The following is a 26,622-nucleotide window of genomic DNA, read 5'->3' as shown; positions in this document are numbered from 1 at the left end:
CCTCTCTCTTCTTCGGTCTCATGGATGGAAGATAAACCTAGGAATACCAAGGTGGAATTCCTGGGTACTATAAGACTCCATATACATGAGGATATTTCTAATGGACCAGAGACGTTGCAAGCTAGCTTCGGCATGTCTTGCCCTCCGGACCTCCTTAAAGCCCTCTGTGGCTCAGTGTATGGTGGTGATTGGTTTCATGGTGTCCAGCATCATTCCCTTTGCCAGGTTCTGTCTCAAACCGTTTCAACTGTGCATGCTGAGGCAGTAGAACGTCGATCATTCGGATTTGTCTCAACAGATTTCTCTGGACAACCGGTCGAGAAAATAGCTCTCTTGGTGGCTCTGTCCAGATCATCTTTCCCGAGGGACATCCTTCTTAAGACCATCCTGGGAGATTGTGACTATGGACGCAAGTCTATCAGGATGGGGAGCTGTTTGGGGTGCCAAGAAGGCGCAGGGCTTCTGGTCTCAAGAGGAATGCTCCCTCCCGATCAACATTCTGGAACTTTAGGCAATCTTCAATGCTCTGAAGGTTTGGCCCCTTCTGGGTTTGTCCTAGTTTATCAGATTCCAATCAGACAATATAACCTAGGTGGCATACATCCACCATCAGGGTGGAACGAGAAGCTCCTTAGCAATGAGGGAAGTATCTTGGATTCTGAAGGGGGTGGAGTCCCACAGCTGTTTGCTTTCAGTGATCCACATTCTGGGTGTGGACAACTTGGAAGCGGATTTTCTCAGCAGACAAACCTTTCATCTGGGAAATGGTCTTACCATCCCGAAGTGTTTGCGGAGATATGCAAAATGTGGGGGACGCCGGAGATAGATCTTATGGCGTCCCATCTCAATACGAAGCTACCCAGATATGGGTCGAGGTCCAGGAATCCTCAGGCGGAGCTAATAGATGCATTAGCAGTGCCTTGGAGGTTCAGTCTAATTTACCTTTTCCCGCCGTTACCACTGCTTCCTCGTGTAGTGGCCCGCATCAAGCAGGAGCAGGCATTAGTGATACTTATTGCTCCATCGTGGCCGCGAAGGATGTGGTTTGCTGATTTGATGGGGATGTCATTGTCTTCTCCGTGGAAGTTACCTTTTTGCAGGGATCTGCTGGAACAAGGTCCTTTTTTGTTCATCAAAATCTAGATTCTCTGAGGTTGACTGCGTGGAGATTGAATGCTTAGTCCTAGCCAAGAGAGGATTTTCTGAGAGAGTTATTGATATTCTCATTCAAGCTCGTAAACCGGTTACTTATTACATCTATCATAAGGTGTGAAGAACCTACTTATTCTGGTGTGTAGAGCGTGGATTTTCCTGGCATAAAGTTAAGGTTGCCAGGATCCTATCGTTTCTCCAGGATGGACTGGAAAAGGGCCTTTCTGCCACTTCCCTGAGGGGACAGATTTCATCCCTGTCTGTTTTACTACACAAGAGACTTGCAGAGCTTCCAGATGTGCAGTCCTTTGTTAAGGCTCTGACTAGGATCATACCTGTGTTTAGATCTAATGTTTAGATCTAAATCTTGTTCTTAAGTTTTTGCAACATGCTCCGTTTGAGCCTATTCATGAAGTTGAAATTAAATTGTTGTCCTGGAAGGTTCTTTTTCTACTGGCTATTGCTTCTGTGCGCAGAGTATCAGAGATTGCTGCCTTGCAATGTGAGCCTCTTTATCTGGTGGTCCATTCTGATAAGGCTGTCCTACGTACTAAGTTAGGTTTTCTTCCTAAGGTCGTGTCAGACCGCAACATCAATCAAGAGATTATGGTTCCTTCCTTGTGTCCCAATCCTCCTTCTTCGAAGGAACGTTTGCGTCATAATTTGGTTGTGGTTTGTTTTCTTGTTTGTTGTCTATTCCGGGAAGCGTAAGGGTCAGAAGGTCTCTTCGACTTCCTTATCTTTTTGGTTAAGGAGTGTTATCCGCTTAGCTTATGAGACAGCGGGACATAAACCTCCTCAGAGGATTACGGCTCATTCTACTAGAGCAGTGGCTTCCTCTTGGGCCTTTAAGAACGAGGCCTCTATGGATCAGATACCTGGTCCTCCTTACATTTTCTAAATTTTACAATTTTGATGTTTTTGCTTCGGCTGAAGCAACTTTTAGGAGAAAGGTTTTGCTGGCTGTGGTGCCCTCAGATTAGGCTCCGCCTCTCTTTTTTTGTCCCTCCCATTATCATTCAGTGTCCTCTAGAGCTTGGGTATAGTTTTCCCAACAGGAAGGAATGATGTTGTTGACTCTCCTTATATAAAGAAGGAAAACATAAATTATGCTTACCAGATAATTTAATTTCCTTCTGTATAAGGAGAGTCCACGGCCCCCGCCCGTGTTCTCTGATGGGCAGCCCTCTAAATTATATTTTTCTTCTGGCACCATTTATACCCTCATGTTTCTCCTACTGTTCCTTGTTCCCTCTGCAGAATGACTGGGGGAAGTGGGAGAGGTATTTGGGCCTTTGGCTGGGGTGTCTTTGTTTGATGGCTTGTGACCATCCATCTTCCTCTTGATCATATTCCAGAGGCTTTCAAAGGGGTTCAGGTCCGGAGATTATGCTGGCCATGGCAGGGTCTCGATCTGGTGGTCCTTAATCTGCACCTTGATTGACTTAGATGTGTGGCATGGAGCAGTATCCTGCTTGAAAAAAAACAATCCTCAGTGTTTGGGAACATTGTCACAGCAGAAGGAAGTATGTTTTCTTCCAGGATAACCTTGTACTTTACTAGATTCATGCATCCTTTACAAAGATAAATCTGCCCGATTCCAGCCTTGCTGAAGCACCCCTAGATCATCAACAAACCTCCACCAAATTTCACAGTGGGTGCGAGACACTGGCTTGTAGGCCTCTCTATAACCATTGGGTGACCAGGTGTTAGGCTAAGCTTAAAATTGGACTTCTCAGAGAAGATGACCTGGAATTAGACAGATTTATCTTTTTGAAGGATGCGTGAATCAAGCCATGTACAAGGATATCCTTTAAGAATGTTTCCTTATGCTTAAAAATGAATATGAATTTGTTTACTTTGCATTATTCGAGGTCTGAAAATGCTGCATCTTTTTTGTTATTTTGACCAATTGTCACTTTCTGCAAATAAATGCTCTAAATAACAATATTTTTATTTGGAATTTGGGATAAATGTCAGTAGTTAAAGGAAAATGAGCATTTCTCTTGTAAGGTGTATCCAGTCCACGGATCATCCATTACTTGTGGGATATTCTCATTCCCAACAGGAAGTTGCAAGAGGACACCCACAGCAGAGCTGTCTATATAGCTCCTCCCCTAACTGCCATATCCAGTCATTCTCTTGCAACTCTCAACAAGCATGGAGGTAGTAAGAGAGAAGTGGTGAAATGTATCTGTTATTTTGCTTCAATCAAAAGTTTATTATTTTTAAATGGTACCGGAGTTGTACTATTTTGTTCCAGGCAGAAAAATAGAAGAATCTGCCTGTGATTTCTATGATCTTAGCAGGTTGTAACTAAGATCCATTGCTGTTCTCACACATGACTGAAGAGAGAGATAACTTCAGCGGGGGAATGGCGTGCAGGTTATCCTGCTATGAGGTATGTGCAGTTAAGATTTTTCTAGAAGATGTGAATGCTAGAAAATGCTGCTGATACCAAATTTATGTAATGTAAGCCTGAATACAGTGATTTAATAGCGACTGGTATCATGCTTACTTTCTGAGGTAATACTCTTTTATATTTACAATATAAAACGTTTGCTGGCATGTTTAAACGTTTTTATATATACTTTGGTGATAAAACTTTATTGGGGCCTAGGTTTTTCCACCTGGCTGGCTTAAATTTGCCTAGTTTCCTGAGGCTTTCCACTGTGCTACTATGAGTGGGAGGGGCCTAATTTAGCGCTTTTTTGCGCAGTAACTTTTACAGACTGAGACATCCAGCTTCCTCCAGGAGTCCCCTGAATGCTATAGGACATCTCTAAAGGGCTCTTAGGCTTTCCAAAATCGTTTGTTGGGGAAGGTAGGCCCACAGCAAGGCTGTGGCAGTTTGGTGTGACTGTTAAAAAAAACGTCTATATCGGTTTTTTGATCCGTTTTTTGAACTAAGGGGTTAATCATCCATTTGCAAGTGGGTTCAATGCTCTGTTAGCTTATTATACACACTGTAAAAATTTTGTTTGATTTACTGCCTTTTTTCACTGTTTTTCAAATTCTGACAAAATTTGTTTCTCTTAAACGCACAGTATCGTTTCTTATATTTGCTTGTTAACTTGATTTAAAGTGTTTTCCAAGCTTGCTAGTCTCATTGCTAGTCTGTACAAACATGTCTGACATAGAGGAATCTCCTTTATGTTTAAAAGCCATGGTGGAACCCCCTCTTAGAATGTGTACCAAATGTACTGATTTCACTTTAAGCAATAAAGATCATATTCTGCCTTTAAAAAATTTATCACCAGAGGAATCTGACGAGGGGGAAGTTATGCCGACTAACTCTCCCCACGTGTCAGATCCTTTGACTCCCGCTCAAGGGACTCACGCTCAAATGGCGCCAAGTACATCTAGGGCGCCCATAGCGTTTACTTTACAAGACATGGCGGCAGTCATGGATAATACACTGTCAGCGGTATTAGCCAGACTACCTGAATTTAGAGGAAAGCGAGATAGCTCTGGAGTTAGACGAAATACAGAGCATTCTGACGCTTTAAGAGCTATGTCTGATACTGCCTCACAATATGCAGAAGCTGAAGAAGGAGAGCTTCTTTCTGTGGGTGATGTTTCTGACTCAGAGAAGATGATGCAACCTGATTCTGATATCTCTACATTTAAATTTAAGCTTGAACACCTCCGCGTGTTACTCAGGGGGTTTTTAGCTGCTCTGAATGACTGTGATACAATTGCAGTGCCAGAGAAATTGTGTAGACTGGATAAATACTATGCAGTGCCGGTGTGCACTGATGTTTTTCCAATACCTAAAAGGTTTACAGAAATTATTACTAAGGAATGGGATATACCAGGTGTGCCGTTCTCTCCCCCTCCTATTTTTAGAAAAATGTTTCCAATAGACGCCACCACACGGGACTTATGGCAGACGGTTCCTAAGGTGGAGGGAGCAGTTTCTACTCTAGCAAAGCGTACTACTATCCCTGTCGAGGACAGTTGTGCTTTTTTAGATCCAATGGATAAAAAGTTAGGTTACCTTAAGAAAATGTTTATTCAACAAGGTTTTATCCTACAGCCCCTTGCATGCATTGCTCCTGTCACTGCTGCTGCGGCGTTCTGGTTTGAGTCTCTGGAAGAGGCTTTACAGGTAGCGACTCCATTGGATGACATACTTGACAAGCTTAGAGCACTTAAGCTAGCCAATTCTTTTGTTTCTGATGCCATTGTTCATTTGACTAAACTAACTGCTAAGAATTCTGGTTTTGCTATACAGGCGCGCAGAGTGCTATGGCTTAAATCATGGTCAGCTGACGTTACTTCAAAGTCTAAGCTGCTTAACATTCCCTTCAAGGGGCAGACCCTATTCTGGCCTGGTTTGAAGGAGATTATTGCTGATATCACTGGAGGAAAAGGTCATGCCCTTCCTCAGGATAGGTCCAAATCAAGGGCCAAACAGTCTAATTTTCGTGCCTTCCGAAACTTCAAGGCAAGTGCGGCATCAACTTCCACTAATGCAAAACAAGAGGGAACTTTTGCTCAGTCCAAGACGGTCTGGAGACCTAACCAGACCTGGAACAAAGGTAAGCATGCCAAAAAGCCTGCTGCTGCCTCTAAGACAGCATAAAGGAACGGCCCCCTATCCGGTAACGGATCTAGTAGGGGGCAGACTTTCGCTCTTCGCCCAGGCGTGGACAAGAGATGTCCAGGATCCCTGGGCGTTGGAAATTATATCCCAGGGATATCTTTCGGACTTCAAGGCTTCCCCCCCAAAAGGGAGATTTCACCTTTCACAATTATCTGCAAACCAGATAAAGAGAGAGGCATTCTTACACTGTGTACAAGACCACCTAGTTATGGGAGTGATCCATCCAGTTCCAAAGGAGGAACAGGGACAGGGATTTTACTCAAATCTGTTTGTGGTTCCCAAAAAAGAGGGAACCTTCAGACCAATTTTGGATCTAAAGATCTTAAACAAATTCCTCAGAGTTCCATCATTCAAGATGGAGACTATTCGTACCATCCTACCTATGATCCAGGAGGGTCAATACATGACTACAGTGGATTTAAAGGATGCTTATCTTCACATTCCGATACACAAAGATCATCATCGGTTTCTCAGGTTTGCCTTCCTAGACAGGCATTACCAGTTTGTAGCTCTTCCCTTTGGGTTAGCTACAGCCCCAAGAATTTTTACGAAGGTTCTGGGGTCGCTTCTGGTGGTCCTAAGGCCGCGGGGCATAGCAGTGGCCCCTTATTTAGACGACATCCTGATTCAGGCGTCAAACTTCCAAATTGCCAAGTCTCATACGGACATAGTTCTGGCATTTCTGAGGTCGCATGTGTGGAAAGTGAACGAGGAAAAGAGTTCTCTATCCCCCCTCACAAGAGTTTCCTTCCTAGGGACTCTGATAGATTCTGTAGAAATGAAGATTTACCTGACGGAGACCAGGTTATCAAAACTTCTAAATTCCTGCCGTGTTCTTTATTCCATTCCTCGCCCTTCGGTGGCTCAGTGCATGGAAGTAATCGGCTTAATGGTAGCAGCAATGGACATAGTGCCGTTTGCACGCCTACATCTCAGACCGCTGCAACTCTGCATGTTCAGTCAGTGGAATGGGGATTACACAGATTTGTCCCCTCCACTAAATCTGGATCAAGAGACCAGGGATTCTCTTCTCTGGTGGCTATCTCGGGTCCATCTGTCCAAAGGTATGACCTTTCGCAGGCCAGATTGGACAATTGTAACGACAGATGCCAGCCTTCTAGGTTGGGGTGCAGTCTGGAACTCCCTGAAGGCTCAGGGATCGTGGACTCAGGAGGAATCACTCCTTCCAATAAATATTCTGGAACTGAAAGCGATATTCAATGCTCTTCAGGCTTGGCCTCAGCAACTCTGAGGTTCATCAGATTTCAGTCGGACAACATCACGACTGTGGCTTACATCAACCGTCAAGGGGGAACAAGGAGTTCCCTAGCGATGTTAGAAGTCTCAAAGATAATCGCTGGGCAGAGATTCACTCTTAATAAAATATGTCTTTAAGGTGCGCTAGGGCAAAGAGACACCAAACTCCCCCTTAAATGACAATATCCCTATAGTTGTCACAGAAAAGATAAATAAATAAATAAATAAATAAAAGAAGTATAAGGGAGGCGCTAAAAAAGCCAAAGGTATCAACACTTACAGATAGAATATATATAATTTATTAAAACATATAAACAGCACATAAAAGGGACGTCTCCCCAAATAAGTAATCTATAACCTCTATACAAAAAATATTATTAAAATTGATACACTGGAATGATGTGCAAGAATCAGAAAATAATATTGTATTAAGTGGACCGCTAAATACAAGTAAATCTATTGCACACTATGGTATAAATTTTATAGGTCTCTAAAATGACAAGTAAATACAGTAATAATATATAAAGTCCAAAGAGGATAACTAGAATACCACCAAGCTGCCAATCAGGAATTGAGGTAGAACTGCCAATAAACCTTTATATGTTCCACACTGTCTTAAGAGAAATTGATACCTAGCATATTTAACAGGTAATACAGTTAGTGTTCTTTGCAATGTACTTTACCCACGATCTCCTGATCGTATGAGGTTCACCTTTCTTGTTCGGTATCCTCCTCGAGTGGAACTGACTAGGATTTTTCGGCGTCTGACGTCACTGGCTAAAGTTCCGGTAAGGGAAAGAGGCCAAAACTTTGCGCTTATTTCTGAACTTTACAGGCGCGGTCCTCTCACATCCACCCTGCACTTAGTGCTTGTTGCACGCAAGGGTATACACAGGTGTTATAGATAGGTGGGCACTGTGGTGAATATTCAGATTCATTCAAACCACATACCATAACAGAGATTCTCCAAATAGGAAAAGAGTTCCAATTATAACCCGGGTTATGTATAAGGAATCCAATATGTATAGATGATAGCGTATAAATGCCAAGGGGTAGTCCTGCCAACACAGCGACGCATTTCGCCCTCTTATGGGCTTTATCAAATCTTGATAAAGCCCATAAGAGGGCGAAACGCGTCGCTGTGTTGGCAGGACTACCCCTTGGCATTTATACGCTATCTATACGTATTGGATTCCTTATACATAACCCGGGTTATAATTGGAACTCTTTTCCTATTTGGAGAATCTCTGTTATGGTATGTGGTTTGAATGAATCTGAATATTCACCACAGTGCCCACCTATCTATAACACCTGTGTATACCCTTGCGTGCAACAAGCACTAAGTGCAGGGTGGATGTGAGAGGACCGCGCCTGTAAAGTTCAGAAATAAGCGCAAAGTTTTGGCCTCTTTCCCTTACCGGAACTTTAGCCAGTGACGTCAGACGCCGAAAAATCCTAGTCGGTTCCACTTGAGGAGGATACCGAACAAGAAAGGTGAACCTCATACGATCAGGAGATCGTGGGTAAAGTACATTGCAAAGAACACTAACTGTATTACCTGTGAAATATGCTGGGTATCAATTTCTCTTAAGACAGTGTGGAACATATAAAGGTTTATCGGCAGTTCTACCTCAATTCCTGATTGGCAGCTTGGTGGTATTCTAGTTATCCTCTTTGGACTTTATATATTATTACTGTTTTTACTTGTCATTTTAGAGACCTATAAAATTTATACCATAGTGAGCAATAGATTTACTTGTATTTAGCGGTCCACTTAATACAATATTATTTTCTGATTCTTGCACATCATTCCAGTGTATCAATTTTAATAATATTTTTTGTATAGAGGTTTTAGATTACTTATTTGGGGAGACGTCCCTTTTATGTGCTGTTTATATGTTTTAATAAATTATATATATTCTATCTGTAAGTGTTGATACCTTTGGCTTTTTTAGCGCCTCCCTTATACTACTTTTATTTAGAGATTCACTCTTGCCACTTATCAGCTATCCATGTCCCGGGTGTAGAGAACTGGGAGGCGGATTTTCGTCAGACTTTTCATCCGGGGGAGTGGGAACTCCATCCGGAGGTGTTTGCACAATTGATTCATCGTTGGGGCAAACCAGAACTGGATCTCATGGCGTCTCGCCAGAACGCCAAGCTTCCTTGTTACGGATCCAGGTCCAGGGATCCCAAGGCGACGCTGATAGATGCTCTAGCAGCGCCCTGGTCTTTCAACCTGGCTTATGTGTTTCCACCGTTTCCTCTGCTCCCTCGTCTGATTGCCAAGATCAAGCAGGAGAGAGCATCAATGATCTTGATAGCGCCTGCGTGGCCACGCAGGACCTGGTATGCAGATCTAGTGGACATGTCATCCTTTCCACCTTGGACTCTACCGTTAAGACAAGACCTTCTACTACAAGGTCCTTTCAATTATCCAAATCTAATTTCTCTGAGACTGACTGCCTGGAGATTGAACGCTTGATGTTATCAAAGCGTGGCTTCTCAGAGTCAGTCATTGATACCTTAATACAGGCACGAAAGCCTGTCACCAGGAAAATTTACCATAAGATATGGCGTAAATATCTTTATTGGTGTGAATCCAAGGGTTACTCATGGAGTAAGGTCAGGATTCCCAGGATATTATCCTTTCTCCAAGAAGGTTTGGAAAAAGGATTGTCAGCTAGTTCCTTAAAGGGACAGATTTCTGCCCTGTCTATTCTTTTGCACAAGCGTCTGGCAGATGATCCAGACGTTCAGGCATTTTGTCAGGCTTTAGTTAGAATCAAGCCTGTGTTTAAACCTGTTGCTCCGCCATGGTGCTTAAATCTAGTTCTTAAAGTTCTTCAAGGAGTTCCGTTTGAACCTCTTCATTCCATAGATATCAAACTTTTATCTTGGAAAGTTCTTTTTTTGGTAGCTATTTCCTCGGCTCGTAGAGTCTCCGAGTTATCTGCTTTACAATGTGATTCTCCTTATCTGATCTTCCATGCGGATAAGGTAGTCCTGCGTACCAATCCTGGGTTTTTACCTAAGGTGGTATCTAATAAGAATATCAATCAAGAGATTGTTGTTCCATCTTTGTGTCCTAATCCTTCTTCAAAGAAGGAACGTCTATTACACAATCTGGACGTGGTTCGTGCTTTAAAGTTTTACTTACAAGCTGCTAAAGATTTTCGTCAAACATCTGCTTTGTTTGTTGTCTACTCTGGATAGAGGAGAGGTCAAAAGGCTTCGGCAACCTCTCTTTCTTTTTGGCTAAGAAGCATAATCCGCTTAGCCTATGAGACTGCTGGCCAGCAGCCTCCAGAAAGGATTACAGCTCATTCTACTAGAGCTTTGGCTTCCACATGGGCCTTTAAAAATGAGGCTTCTGTTGAACAGATTTGCAAGGCGGCGACTTGGTCTTCGCTTCATACTTTTTCAAAATTCTACAAATTTGATACTTTTGCTTCTTCGGAGGCTATTTTTGGGAGAAAGGTTTTACAGGCAGTGGTACCTTCCGTTTAAGTACCTGCCTTGTCCCTCCCTTCATCCGTGTACTTTAGCTTTGGTATTGGTATCCCACAAGTAATGGATGATCCGTAGACTGGATACACCTTACAAGAGAAAACATAATTTATGCTTACCTGATAAATTTATTTCTCTTGTGGTGTATCCAGTCCACGGCCCGCCCTGTCATTTTAAGGCAGGTATTTTTTAACTTTAAACTACAGTCACCACTGCACCCTATTGTTTCTCCTTTCTCTGCTTGTTTTCGGTCGAATGACTGGATATGGCAGTTAGGGGAGGAGCTATATAGACAGCTCTGCTGTGGGTGTCCTCTTGCAACTTCCTGTTGGGAATTAGAATATCCCACAAGTAATGGATGATCCGTGGACTGGATACACCACAAGAGAAATACATTTATCAGGTAAGCATAAATTATGTTTTTTGTTTTGTTCTATAAACACGTAACTATATAAATAGTAAAACCAGAGAAACTGATAATTTTGCAGTGTTCTCTTAATTTTTTCCAGAGCTGCGCATTATCACTCAGCAGTAATGACTTCTGAAGAATCATTTTTGCAAAGTATAGTTAGTGTACTTGAAATGCATTGTGGTCCTTTTCATATACCATTTGTGTATCATATTGAGATCATTAACTGCAGTTTATGGACTCATTAAAGGGATATATGTAGAAAAAAACTTTGCAAATACAATAAATAATGAAATAAAAATTAAATTACATAGAAGGGATTTGTATTTATTTACTTAAAGGGACAGTCAAGTCCCAAAAAAACTTTCATGATTCAAATAAGGCATGTAATTTTAAACAACTTTCCAATTTACTTTTATCACCAATTTTGCTTTGTTCTATTGATATTCTTATTTGAAAGCTAAACCTAGGAGGTTCATATGCTAATTTCTTAGACCTTGAAGGCCACCTCTAATCTAAATGCATTTTAATAGTTTTTCACCACTAGAGGGCGTTAGTTCATGCATTTCATATAGATAACATTGAGCTCATGCACGTGAATTTACCGAGGAGTGAGCACTGATTAACTAAAATGCAAGTCTGTCAAAAAAACTGAAATATGGGGGCAGTCTGCAGAGGCTTAGATACAAGGTAATTACAGAGGTAAAACGTGTATTATTATTATTATAACTGTGTTGGTTATGCAAAACTAGGGAATGGGTAATTAAGTGATTATCTATCTTTTAAAACAACACACATTCTGGTGTTGACTGTCCCTTTAAAGGAATACTAAAGACAAAAAGATAGAGCATGCAATTTTAAGCAACTTTCTAATTTACTCCTATGATCAATTTATCTTTATTTGAAAAAGCAGAAATGTAAGCTTAGGAGCTGGCCCATTTTTTGTTTAGCAGCCTGAGTAGCGCTTGCTGATTGGTGGCTACATTTAGCACAGTACAATATAGCACTGCCTCACATGAGAGTTTATACTTTAAGTTTTCTGTTTTTAATGCATTGTGATTTCACAAATTCTGATTGTGCTTGGAATATTTCTGTGTAAAGTTGATAAATAAGGGTTTTATTGTGTATATTTATGTGTTTCATTTACAATTTTCATTGCACTTAATTTTTTTTTCTATGTGAAATATTCTTGATAGTTTCAGAAAGTGATAGGGACAGGGGAGTTCCCTGGTTGTGTTTGAAACTCTCTCACAACTCCTTATTATATTCACTAATGTTACACCTGCATGTTTCACTGATTTATCTCAACTTATGTATGCAGATGAAGTTTGTTCAAAGTTTATAATACATTAATATTTAAATGAGAGAAAAATAATTTATATGAAACTTGAAGCTTTTGTGAATACATTTTAGATTAATTTGTATTTGCTGCAAATTGAGAATTTATATTTGCGGAAGGTTGTTCCCCTGTTTAATTCACTCCTCCCTATGAAATTCTCTATCCCAGAGAGCCTTATTATACTTTTTATGGGAGGCAGCTGTCATTTCTATGGAATTACAGTGTTTCTCCATTTTTCCTAGACACTACCTCTTAATCCTGGGTACTGCCATTATGGAACCTAGGTTACACTGCAGGTATCTGAAGGAGAGTTGCTGAACATGTGAAGAAAGGACACCATTGAAATTTCAGTGAAAAACAAATTTCAATATGGCGACACTCATTACTAGAGAGAGGCAGGAATAACATCAATACTATTCTTATAAAAAGGAATTTTGTGTTTAATGTCCCTTTTTTAAGTGAGGTGTGTGTTTTTTTTTTTTGTGTGTTTTTTTTTTTTTGTGTGTTTTTTTTTTTTTTTTGTGTGTGTTTTTTTAACCAGGTTTCTTGAGAACCGGCCCTAATTTAGAACTTAGAGAACGGTTTAGTTAAAGGGACATTAAACTGCTGGGCAAATGTAGAGTACCACTTACCATTCTATTGTTTTCCCTCCTGTGCTTGCAGCTATCTTCAAAGCTGTTCTCCAGTTTAACTCCTTGTATATGCTTGTTGGTGAAGCTGTACATATTCATTCTGGGGCCTAACATCTTAGAACTTAGGTATTTTTGCACCCTGTAAGACTGTAAGAGAAGCATTTCAAAGGTACAGATCAGGGGCATTGTCGGCTTTTTCACACTTGTATTGTCCACTCCCGGGTTGCGGACTAAATAGGAGTCGGAGCTCTCTTCAGGTTTCCATACATTATTTTATTTTTTTTACATTTTAACTCCTTCACCCATTTGTGTGGGATATTGATGTATGAAAAGAAAAACAAAAATTGTATATGAATCTGACAAGGGGTTTATTTTGGGCTTTATTATAATAGGTGTCAGGAAAAATTTCCAATGTAAAAAGGGGTCCTAGGTGAAAAAGTTTAAGAAGCTCTGGTCTAGAGCAGAGATGGTAAACCCATGCACACATTTGCTGAGAGTCAGCTTCTGGGCTTCCACCATACTGTTTGGTTTCATTGTCTTTAATTCTATTACTCAAAATATTATTCATTCTTATTGATTCATGCTGTAACTTAGCAATAAAGTTGATTGATAAATTGTTGATTTATATCATTGAAGTAAAAGAAAAATATTCTGTAACGTTTCTTTAAGTTTAAAAGGTATCATGGGTGCTAGAGAGATTGTTTAGACTATGACTGCAAGTTTAGGCACATACTGTCTAAAGTGGTTTTACCACCTTAGCTATTGAGCTTTTTTATATTTACTGTAGTGTTTCCCTGTCAGTAGATGCATAGCTTTAAATAATGCAACTATGCAATGTGAGAATGTTCCGTTTATATTTTAAGCAGGAAGTAGTGTAGCATGTTGCCTGTGCTCGTTTCTGTCTGATTCAAACTGTGCACAGTCCAGGGACATGCACTCATAAGAGGCAGGGGAGGCAGTGCCTACCCTGCCATATGTGGCCAAAGCTTAATTAAATTTTAATTAAAACAAAAAAAAAGTACAAAAAAAAATAATTTCCCCTCATGTAATGCTATGGAGAGGCAGGTACAGGAACGCTTCTCTCCATTGCAGTACATGGGTCAAAGGAAAAGCTGTGCTGCAGCGCCACCTGTGTTCTGTCAATATATTAGCAGCAACAATTGGGACCAATAGGAGGCACCCCTCCTGATGCCTCCTAGCAAGTGAAGGATATATAGATTAATCAGAAGGAGGCTGCAGTGAGCAGGGTCATGTGACACAACTGGAAGCTGAGGTAACCTAAGAACAGATGACACCAAGCAGAAGAGTAAAGTAGTATTCTACATCTCTTGTGATTCACAAATTGTGTTCAGATACAGCTCGTTAACAGGGGGGACAGTAAGTGAGCATAACCCAATACTGACAGGAAGTCAAAGGGTCAATTCAAATTTAAATCCATAATTTAAAACCCAGAGTTTAGTGTGCAGTGTCCACATTATTTAAATTAAAGTTTTTGACATTGAATATTGCTAAGCCTCCCTTTTTCATGGTTATTTTATTTCATTTGGTACAAACTCCATATATGTTATGTCTGTTCAGTCAGAGGATGCAGTATCTATTTTTATTTTTCTGTGTCTCCATTTATTTAAAGACTGCTGTTAACTTGTAATTCACAAATCAATTGAAAGCTGTTGCATTGTGTTTTTAATATGTGCTGCTTTTATACAAGTTTATATTAATAAAAAAGAGAGTCATTTAAAAAATATATGTAATTATTGCAGTTAAATGTTTTTAGAAATAATGCCACTGTAAAGTAACTGGTTAAACACATAGTCAAAGGGAGACATTTAAAATTAAACTTTCAGTTAACTCTGTACATGTGTTTCTCTGCCGTATCATATCTAGTGCCTCACCAGCCTCTGACCTCACTGCACGTCACTGGCACAGTCACCTTATAACTGTGTGACTTGTGTAATTACATGACTTCTTTTACTGTAAACTAGCCCCTTCATATCAATAAATTCCTTGTCACATTCTGGGAGCCCTACAGACACACTAATTCACATCACTTTTTACTCTTTCTAAAATATGGAGCTAGAACCCAATTTTTTTCTTACATGACTCAGAGCATGCAATTTTAAACAACTTTCTAATTTACTTCTATTATCTATTTTTCTTCATTCTCTTGCTATCTTTATTTGAAAAAGCAGGAATCTAAACTTAGGAGCCGGCCCATTTTTGCTTCAGCACACTGGATTACACTTGCTATCCAGTAAATTAGAAAGTTGCTTAGATGCTCTATCTGAATCATGAAAGAAAAAAATGTTGATTTGGTATCCCTTTAAGATACCTAATCACAGTAAGACATGGAGATATTGGACTTTTATTTTAGAACTCGCTGACACAGGTCAAATATACTGTATATGGTATACACATTGACATGTATAAATTACAATATTGTGTATTTAACTTGTGTGCATATATGCATGCTTCATGAGTAATTGATCTTTACATAGCACATTACTATATCCTGGTTACTATGTTTACATTCAATGCAGTTGCCATAAACAGCTACAAATGTATTGTCTAAACTTGTATTTTCTTTTTTGTACATAATATTGTTTTCTTTTCTCTTAGGAAAGCGATTTCAAGAATGGCTATCTGTAATTCTGTGCTTCATTTTGCTGACCTTCAATTTCTGCTGTCTTGTATGGCATTTCCGGTTTGAATATACCCCCAGCATCATTTGTAGCATATGTAAGTGGAACGCCTGACTTTTTTAATATGCTTTATCCACATTTCATTAAGCAATAATTTTGAACACTTTTTTTTAATGTATTTAAAAGCCCTGCAGCAGATATGCAGTCTATATACTGGCAGTTCCCAGAAAACCTAGTTTATAATTGTTAGAACATACGCATATTTTGAAATTCAAAATAGTAATCCATTTAAAAGATTATGCCCGGGTAAAATTATCCTACTTCTATAATATAAGGAAAAGGGATGACAGAGAGTTACATACCAGACTCATCTTGAAATTGACATAAATAATAAATATTAGATAAATAATAATTAAATAAATAATAATAAATATATATTTTTTTAAAGCTGTGAAATTTTTAGCAAACAAATGCCAAATTAAAAAAAAAAAAAAAAAACTTGGCAAGTTTTTGTTTTTTAAAATTGGATATATCTGTACTGAATAAACGAACTTTTTCTCTGAGTTGTCCCTATAAGCCAATAAGCAGTAGAGTCTTGGGACTTATTGAGTCACACACTCCCAGTTAGTATCCTTTAAATTTAAACAGATTTTAATTTATCACGTCCATTCTTAAAATGGTGTTTAACATGTTTAAATGCTGCTCTTTCATATACATGAGTACATAAGATTTATATTGCTGCATGATATCTAGTTTGGCTACAATTTATGACAATGCTTTAGTCAAATCATGTATGAGAAACCTTGTTAAAAGGAAGACAAAGGGGGCAAGTTCTCTTTAAGGACCACAGAACACAAATAGGTGTAGCTTATAAGGAGAATTATTGAATATTAAACCATTATGTTTGCAGAAAGAAAAAAGAAAGATTAAAAATGTATATTGGAAACTAGCAGGGATATATGTAGAAAAAAACTTTCTCTTGTGAGATGTATCGAGTCCACGGATTCATCCATACTTGTGGGATACTCTCCTTCCCTACAGGAAGTGGCAAAGAGAGCACCCACAGCAGAGCTGTCTATATAGCTCCTCCCTTAGCTCCACCCCCAGTCATTCTCTTTGCCTACTCTAAAGTACTAGGAAGGGTAAAGTGAGTGTGGTGACAAAAATGAGATCTCACGGGTGGAAGGTGAACATAAGAGAGTTCTCTCTTCCCTCTCACAAGAGTTTCCTTCCTAGGGACTCTGATAGACTCGGTAGAAATGAAAATATTTGTGACGGAGGTCAGAAAATCAAAACTCTTAACCACGTGCCGAGCTCTTCATTCCATTCCTCGGCCATCAGTGGCTCAGTGCATGGAGGTAATCGGACTCATGGTAGTGGCAATGGACATAGTTCCTTTTGCTCGCCTACACCTCAGACCACTGCAACTATGCATGCTCAAACAGTGGAATGGGGATTATGCAGATTTATCTCCTCAAATAAATCTGGACCAGGAGACCAGAGATTCTCTTCTCTGGTGGTTGTCTCAGGACCACCTGTCTCAGGGAATGTGTTTCTGCAGGCCAGAGTGGCTCATAGTAACGACAGATGCCAGCCTGCTAGGCTGGGGTGCAGTCTGGAACTCCCTGAAAGCACAGGGCTTATGGTCTCAGGAGGAAACTCTCCTCCCGATAAACATTCTAGAACTGAGAGCGATATTCAATGTGCTTCAGGCGTGGCCGCAGCTTGCTGCGGCCAAATTCATCAGATTTCAGTCGGACAACATCACGACTGTAGCTTATATCAATCATCAAGGAGGAATGCGGAGTTCTCTAGCGATGATGGAGGTAACCAAAATAATCCGATGGGCGGAGGATCACTCTTGCCCTCTCTCAGCAATCCATATCCCAGGAGTATAGAACTGGGAGGCGGATTTCCTAAGTTGTCAGACTTTTCATCCGGGGGAGTGGGAGCTCCATCCGGAGATATTTGCCCAGCTGACTCAGCTATGGGGCACACCAGAATTGGATCTGATGGCGTCCCGACAGAATGCCAAAATTCCTCGTTACGGGTCCAGGTCCCGGGATCCCCAGGCGGTACTGATAGATGCTCTAGCAGTGCCCTGGTCCTTCAATCTGGCCTATGTATTTCCACAGTTTCCTCTCCTCCCATGTCTGGTTGCCAGAATCAAGCAGGAGAGGGCTTCAGTGATTCTGATAGCACCTGCATGGCCACGCAGGACTTGGTATGCAGACCTAGTGGACATGTCATCGGTTCCACCGTGGTCTCTGCCAATGAGGCAGGACCTTCTAATCCAAGGTCCATTCACGCATCCAAATCTAATTTCTCTGCGTCTGACTGCTTGGAGATTGAACGCCTGATTCTATCAAAGCGTGGTTTCTCTGAGTCGGTCATTGATACCCTGATTCAAGCTAGAAAGCCTGTCACCAGAAAGATTTATCATAAGATTTGACGCAAATATTTTTATTGGTGTGAATCCAAGGGTTACTGATAGAGTAAGATTAGGATTCTTAGAATATTGTCTTTTCTCCAACATTGGTGTGTCCGGTCCACGGCGTCATCCTTACTTGTGGGAATATCTCTTCCCCAACAGGAAATGGCAAAGAGTCCCAGCAAAGCTGGCCATATAGTCCCTCCTAGGCTCCGCCCACCCCAGTCATTCTCTTTGCCGTTGCACAGGCAACATCTCCACGGAAACTAGGACAAAGTAGAAGACAGGCGCAGCCCAATTCAAGTGCAGGGTAATTTATTGAGACATAAGTGTAAGTACACAATACATACTCACAAACGTTTAGAAGATAAAACAGCAAAATAGGTTAAAATGATCCCTCCAGTCGGGTAGTCGTATTCATAGCCCAGGCACAAACATCTCAGTCGGATAATGCTAGGTCTGGGTGAGAGGTGCTGGAACTATAATTGCTCCTGGTGGTATAGTACAGAAAACTCTACGTACGTTTCGTCTGAGTTCGCTCAGACTTTTTCAAGTATAATCAAAATGGTAATAAGCTTTTGATTATACTCTTGAAAAAGTCTGAGCGAACTTTTGTGTATTGTGTACTTGCACTTATGTCAAAATAAATTACCCTGCACTTGAATTGGGCTGCGCCTGTCTTCTACTTTGTCCTAGTTTCTGTTCCTGACCGGGTGTAACCTGAGAGCACACACCTTCCACTACGGGCAGCAGCACACCCGGATCTGAACTGCAGAGGTTCCGGGTTGGTTCCGGGTTCATCAGCTGGGTTGTCCATACCAGCCAGCCTGTTGATTCTTGCACCTCCAATTTCCTAATAACAACTACCGGCTTATTGTTTGCCTTCTACTAACCACCAGGACTAAAGCGCTGATACCGGTAACTGTTTGTTAACATCTCCACGGAGATGGTTAAGAGTTTTTTGGTGTTTAAATGTAGTTTTTTATTCTTCTATCAAGTGTTTGTTATTTTAAAATAGTGCTGGTATGTACTATTTACTCTGAAACAGAAAAGGATGAAGATTTCTGTTTGTGAGAGGAAGATGATTTTAGCAGACAGTAACTAAAATCGATTGCTGTTTCCACATAGGACTGTTGAGATGAAGTAACTTCAGTTGGGGGAAACAGTTAGCAGACTTTTCTGCTTAAGGTATGACTAGCCATATTTCTAACAAGACCATGTAATGCTGGAAGGCTGTCATTTCCCCTCATGGGGACCGGTAAGCCATTTTCTTAGTCAAGCAAACAGAATAAAGGGCTTAATATGGGCTATAAAACTGGTAGACACTTTTATGGGCTAAATCGATTGCTTTATTTGGGCATTTTATACATGTTTATAATAATTCACATTTATAAACTTGGGGAACGTTTTTTAACGGCAGGCACTATGTTAGACACCTTTTCCAGTCAGGGAGGGCCTTCCCAGTTGTAGGCTGAGCCTCATTTTCGCGCCATTACTGCGCAGTTGTTTTTGAGAGCAAGACATGCAGATGCATGTGTGAGGATCTGAAAGTAGCTGGAAAAGTTTCTAGAAGGCGTCACTTGGTATCGTATTCCCCTCTGGGCTTGGTTAGGTCACAGCAAAAGCTATAGCTGGGACTGTATAGGGGTTAAATTTGTAAACGGCTCCGGTTCCGTTATTTTAAGGGTTAAAGCTCTGAAAATTGGTGTGCAATACTCATAATGCTTTAAGACACTGTGGTGAAATTTTGGTAATTTTTGAACAATTCCTTTATACTTTTTCACATATTCAGTAATAAAGTGTTTTCTGTTTAAAATTTAAAGAGACAGTAACGGTTTTGTTTTAAAACGTTTTTTGTGCTTTATTGACAAGTTTAAGCCTGTTTAACATGTCTGTGCCTTCGGATAAGCTTAAAAAGATTTTTGTACAGCAAGGTTACCTTCTACAACCCATTTCGTGCATTGTTCCTGTCACTACAGCAGCGTGGTTCTGGTTCGAGGAACTAGAAAAGTCGCTCAGTAGAGAGACTCCATATGAGGAGGTTATGGACAGAGTTCACGCACTTAAGTTGGCTAACTCTTTTATTTTAGATGCCGCTTTGCAATTAGCTAGATTAGCGGCGAAAAATTAAGGGTTTGCAATCGTGGCGCGCAGAGCGCTTTGGCTAAAGTCTTGGTCAGCGGATGTGTCATCCAAGACAAAATTGCTTAACATCCCTTTCAAAGGTAAAACTCTATTTGGACCAGAATTGAAAGAGATTATCTCAGACATCACTAGGGGAAAGGGCCACGCCCTTCCACAAGATAGGCCTTTCAAGGCCAAGAATAAGTCTAATTTTCGTTCCTTTCGCAATTTCAGGAACGGACCGGTCTCTAATTCTGCATCCTCTAAGCAAGAGGGTAATGCCTCACAACCCAAACCAGCCTGGAAACCGATGCAAGGCTGGAACAAGGGTAAGCAGGCCAAGAAGCCTGCTGCTGCAAACAAAACAGCATGAAGGAGTAGCCCCCGATCCGGGACCGGATCTAGTAGGGGGCAGACTCTCTCTCTTTGCTCAGACTTGGGCAAGAGATGTTCAGGATCCCTGGGCACTAGAAATAGTTTCTCAGGGTTATCATCTGGAATTCAGGGAACTACCCCCAAGGGGAAGGTTCCACATGTCTCACTTATCCTTAAACCAAATAAAGAGACAGGCGTTCTTACATTGTGTAGAAGACCTGTTAAAGATGGGAGTGATACACCCAGTTCCAATAAAGGAACAAGGAATGGGATTTTATTCAAATCTGTTCGTAGTTCCCAAAAAAGAGGGAACTTTCAGACCAATTTTGGATTTGAAGATCCTAAACAAATTTCTCAGGGTATCATCGTTCAAGATGGAAACCATTCGAACGATTCTACCCACTATCCAGGAGGGTCAATTTATGACTACCGTGGATCTAAAGGATGCGTACCTACATATTCCTATCCACAAAGAACATCATCAGTTCCTAAGGTTCGCCTTTCTGGACAAACATTACCAGATTGTGGCCCTCCCATTCGGGTTAGCCACTGCTCCAAGGATTTTCACAAAGGTACTAGGGTCCCTTCTAGCGGTTCTAAGACCGAGGGGCATTGCAGTAGTACCTTACTTGGACGACATTCTAATACAAGCGTCGTCCCTGTCAAAAGCAAAGGCTCATACAGACATCGTTCTGGCCTTTCTCAGATCACACGGATGGAAGGTGAACATAGAAAAAAGTTCTCTGTCTCCGTCAACAAAAGTTCCCTTCTTGGGAACAATAATAGATTCCTTAGAAATGAGGATTTTTCTGACAGAGGTCAGAAAGTCAAAACTTCTAAGCACTTGTCAATTTCTTCATTCTGTTCCATGTCCTTCCATAGCGCAGTGCATGGAAGTAGTAGGGTTGATGGTTGCAGCAATGGACATAGTTCCTTTTGCACGAATTCATCTAAGACCATTACAACTGTGCATGCTCAAACAGTGGAATGGGGACTATACAGACTTGTCTCCAACGATTCAAGTAGATCAGAAGACCAGAGATTCACTCCGTTGGTGGCTGACCCTGGACCATCTATCCCAGGGAATGAGCTTCCGCAGACCAGAGTGGGTCATTGTCACGACCGACGCCAGTCTAGTGGGCTGGGGCGCGGTCTGGGAATCCCTGAAAGCTCAGGGACTATGGTCTCGGGAAGAGTCTCTTCTCCCGATAAACATTCTGGAACTAAGAGCGATATTCAATGCTCTCAGGGCTTGGGCTCAGCTAGCAAAGGCCAGATCCATAAGATTCCAATCAGACAACATGACGACCGTTGCGTATATCAATCATCAGGGGGGAACAAGGAGTTCCCTGGCGATGAAGGAAGTGACCAAAATAATTCAATGGGCGGAGGATCACTCCTGCCACCTATCTGCAATCCACATCCCAGGTGTGGAAAACTGGGAAGCGGATTATCTGAGTCGTCAGACATTCCATCCGGGGGAGTGGGAACTCCACCCGGAGATCTTTGCCTAACTAACTCAATTATGGGGCATTCCAGACATGGATCTGATGGCGTCTCGTCAGAACTTCAAGGTTCCTTGCTACGGGTCCAGATCCAGGGATCCCAAGGCGACTCTAGTAGATGCACTAGTAGCACCTTGGACCTTCAACCTAGCTTATGTATTTCCACCGTTTCCTCTCATTCCCAGGCTGGTAGCCAGGATCAAACAGGAGAGGGCCTCGGTGATCTTGATAGCTCCTGCGTGGCCCCGCAGGACTTGGTATGCAGACCTAGTGAATATGTCATCGGTTCCACCATGGAAGCTACCTTTGAGACAGGACCTTCTTGTTCAGGGTCCGTTCGAACATCCAAATCTGGTCTCCCTCCAGCTGACGGCATGGAGATTGAACGCTTGATTCTATCAAAGCATGGGTTTTCAGATTCTGTGATAGATACTCTGGTTCAGGCCAGAAAACCGGTAACTAGAAAGATTTACCATAAAATATGGAAAAGATATATCTGTTGGTGTGAATCCAAAGGATTCCCATGGAATAAGATAAAAATTCCTAAGATTCTCTCCTTTCTACAAGAAGGTTTGGAGAAAGGATTATCTGCAAGTTCTCTAAAGGGACAGATCTCTGCTTTATCTGTCTTACTACACAAAAGACTGGCAGCTGTGCCAGATGTTCAAGCATTTGTTCAGGCTCTGGTTAGGATCAAGCCTGTTTACAGACCTTTGACTCCTCCCTGGAGTCTAAATCTACTTCTTTCAGTTCTTCAAGGGGTTCCGTTTGAACCTTTACATTCCATAGATATTAAGTTACTATCTTGGAAAGTTTTGTTTTTGGTTGCTATTTCTTCTGCTAGAAGAGTTTCAGAGTTATCTGCTCTGCAGTGTTCTCCGCCCTATCTGGTGTTCCATGCAGATAAGGTGGTTTTGCGTACTAAGCCTGGTTTTCTTCCAAAGGTTGTTTCTAACAAGAATATTAATCAGGAGATAGTTGTACCTTCTTTATGTCCGAATCCAGTTTCAAAGAAGGAACGTTTGTTACACAATTTGGACGTAGTCCGTGCTCTAAAATTCTATTTAGTGGCTACAAAAGATTTCAGGCAAACATCTTTTTTGTTTGTTGTCTATTCTGGTAAAAGGAGAGGTCAAAAAGCGACTTCTACCTCTCTTTCCTTTTGGCTTAAAAGCATCATCCGATTGGCTTATGAGACTGCCGGACGGCAGCCTCCTGAACGAATCACAGCTCACTCCACTAGGGCTGTGGCTTCCACATGGGCCTTCAAGAACGAGGCTTCTGTTGACCAGATATGTAAGGCAGCGACTTGGTCTTCACTGCACACTTTTGCCAAATTTTACAAATTTGATACTTTTGCTTCTTCGGAGGCTATTTTTGGGAGAAAGGTTTTGCAAGCTGTGGTGCCTTCCGTTTAGGTAACCTGATTTGCTCCCTCCCTTCATCCGTGTCCTAAAGCTTTGGTATTGGTTCCCACAAGTAAGGATGACGCCGTGGACCGGACACACCAATGTTCGAGAAAACAGAATTTATGCTTACCTGATAAATTACTTTCTCCAACGGTGTGTCCGGTCCACGGCCCGCCCTGGTTTTTTTAATCAGGTCTGATGAATTATTTTCTCTAACTACAGTCACCACGGTACCATATGGTTTCTCCTATATTTTTCCTCCTGTCCGTCGGTCGAATGACTGGGGTGGGCGGAGCCTAGGAGGGACTATATGGCCAGCTTTGCTGGGACTCTTTGCCATTTCCTGTTGGGGAAGAGATATTCCCACAAGTAAGGATGACGCCGTGGACCGGACACACGGTTGGAGAAAGTAATTTATCAGGTAAGCATAAATTCTGTTTTCTCCAAGAAGTATTGGAGAAAGGATTATCAGCTAGTTCGTTAAAAGGACAAATATCTGCGTTGTCTATTCTTTTACACAATCGTCTGGCAGATGTCCCAGATGTTCAAGCATTTAGTCAGGCCTTGGTCAGGATCAAGCCTGTATTTAAACCTGTTGCTCCACCATGGAGCCTAAACTTAGTTCTTAAAGTTCTTCAAGGGGTTCCGTTTGAACCTATGCATTCCATAGATATTAAGCTTCTATCTTGGAAAGTTTTGTTTTTAATAAATATGGTATTTCGTCTGAAAAAATGTATAGCACTATGGCTCAGCTACAATTATGGTGGTTGTGCTGTATAGATGTATAGGTTTTTGAAATCTAGATTTGAAATCTAAGAGTGGCACAGTTGGTACATAAAAGTATTTAATACATATTAAACATTTAAAACAAGGGTATCATTTAAAATATACTTTAGCAGAACGACAGGAAATAATGTATAAAAACACATAAACATATAAACATCTATAGAAACACGCGTGTTTGGCTTATTAGCTGTATGTATAATGTCTCATGAAGATCGTCTCATATGTAATTGTAGTAACATAGATCAGGAAATAATAATAATAAAAAACAAATAATGTCCAATAATCCCTTCTCAAAGTTAAGAGATATATAAAAAAGGTTTTCCCATGTGTATCCAAAAAATAAATAAACTGTCCAATTTAAGTGTTGTCCAAAACCGTGATATAAATGAGTAGTGCAAGTCCAGCAAATTCAAAAGTTCTATTAAAAAAGCTCTTCACAAAACATTTCAAAAAAACATTTAGTGGAGGTAGATAATCTGAAAGTTCAAAAAATGGTGACAAAAAATAAATCCGTGAATTCAATCCAAAATAGTGATAAAGATAAGTCCATAAAAATGTAAAATATCCAAAAGGTAAAAAACCAAAAAAATAATTAATTAGTATGTGCACAAACTAGTGAGAGTGATCCCTAAAAGGGGTCTTTAGTGGGGGGGGGTTATACTTCCATGTAAAAAAATTATTTGTTGTATGAGAAGCAAAAAAATATATAATGAATGAATATAAAAATAAAAATAAAAATAGGCAAAATACAAAAATGGAAATAAAAATAATCCTAGGGAATCTTCAAAACCTGAAAATAAAGGATAATAACAATAGTGTGATACTGTATTATAATTCAATAATCAAGGAATAAATAGCTCACCATAGCTCTGTCAACGCGTTTCGGCCCACAAGAGAGGCCTTTATCAAGACTATCTAAGTCTTGATAAAGGCCTCTCTTGTGGGCCGAAACGCGTTGACAGAGCTATGGTGAGCTATTTATTCCTTGATTATTGAATTATAATACAGTATCACACTATTGTTATTATCCTTTATTTTCAGGTTTTGAAGATTCCCTAGGATTATTTTTATTTCCATTTTTGTATTTTGCCTATTTTTATTTTTATATTCATTCATTATATATTTTTTTGCTTCTCATACAACAAATAATTTTTTTACATGGAAGTATAACCCCCCCACTAAAGACCCCTTTTAGGGATCACTCTCACTAGTTTGTGCACATACTAATTAATTATTTTTTTGGTTTTTTACCTTTTGGATATTTTACATTTTTATGGACTTATCTTTATCACTATTTTGGATTGAATTCACGGATTTATTTTTTGTCACCATTTTTTGAACTTTCAGATTATCTACCTCCACTAAATGTTTTTTTGAAATGTTTTGTGAAGAGCTTTTTTAATAGAACTTTTGAATTTGCTGGACTTGCACTACTCATTTATATCACGGTTTTGGACAACACTTAAATTGGACAGTTTATTTATTTTTTGGATACACATGGGAAAACCTTTTTTATATATCTCTTAACTTTGAGAAGGGATTATTGGACATTATTTGTTTTTTATTATTATTATTTCCTGATCTATGTTACTACAATTACATATGAGACGATCTTCATGAGACATTATACATACAGCTAATAAGCCAAACACGCGTGTTTCTATAGATGTTTATATGTTTATGTGTTTTTATACATTATTTCCTGTCGTTCTGCTAAAGTATATTTTAAACGATACCCTTGTTTCTCCAACATAGGTGTGTCCGGTCCACGGCGTCATCCTTACTTGTGGGATATTCTCTTCCCCAACAGGAAATGGCAAAGAGCCTAGCAAAGCTGGTCACATGATCCCTCCTAGGCTCCGCCTACCCCAGTCATTCTCTTTGCCGTTGTACAGGCAACATCTCCACGGAGATGGCTTAGAGTTTTTTAGTGTTTAACTGTAGTTTTTATTATTCAATCAAGAGTTTGTTATTTTGAAATAGTGCTGGCATGTACTATTTACTCAGAAACAGAAAAGAGATGAAGATTTCTGTTTGTATGAGGAAAATGATTTTAGCAACCGTCACTAAAATCCATGGCTGTTCCACACAGGACTGTTGAGAGCAATTAACTTCAGTTGGGGGAACAGTGAGCAGTCTCTTGCTGCTTGAGGTATGACACATTCTAACAAGACGATGTAATGCTGGAAGCTGTCATTTTCCCTATGGGATCCGGTAAGCCATGTTTATTACGATCGTAAATAAGGGCTTCACAAGGGCTTATTAAGACTGTAGACTTTTTCTGGGCTAAATCGATTCATTATTAACACATATTTAGCCTTGAGGAATCATTTTATTTGGGTATTTTGATATAATAATATCGGCAGGCACTGTTTTAGACACCTTATTCTTAGGGGCTTTCCCAAAGCATAGGCAGAGCCTCATTTTCGCGCCGGTGTGGCGCAC

At 40.4% G+C, this 26,622-nt stretch overlaps 1 protein-coding gene across 1 annotated transcript in view; it reads left to right on the top strand.

Moving 5' to 3' along the window:
* Positions 1-26,622, top strand: part of PEDS1 (plasmanylethanolamine desaturase 1) — a 260,434-nt gene that overhangs the window by 39,855 nt on the left and 193,957 nt on the right. Inside the window, exon 2 of the mRNA XM_053692365.1 lies at positions 15,525-15,644. Coding sequence (XP_053548340.1) covers positions 15,525-15,644 — 120 coding nt within the window. The remainder of the gene's footprint in view (positions 1-15,524; positions 15,645-26,622) is intronic.

The sequence above is a fragment of the Bombina bombina genome, chromosome 1, assembly GCF_027579735.1.
Source record: "Bombina bombina isolate aBomBom1 chromosome 1, aBomBom1.pri, whole genome shotgun sequence".
Taxonomy (NCBI): domain Eukaryota; kingdom Metazoa; phylum Chordata; class Amphibia; order Anura; family Bombinatoridae; genus Bombina; species Bombina bombina.
This window is presented reverse-complemented; position numbering and strand designations above follow the sequence as displayed.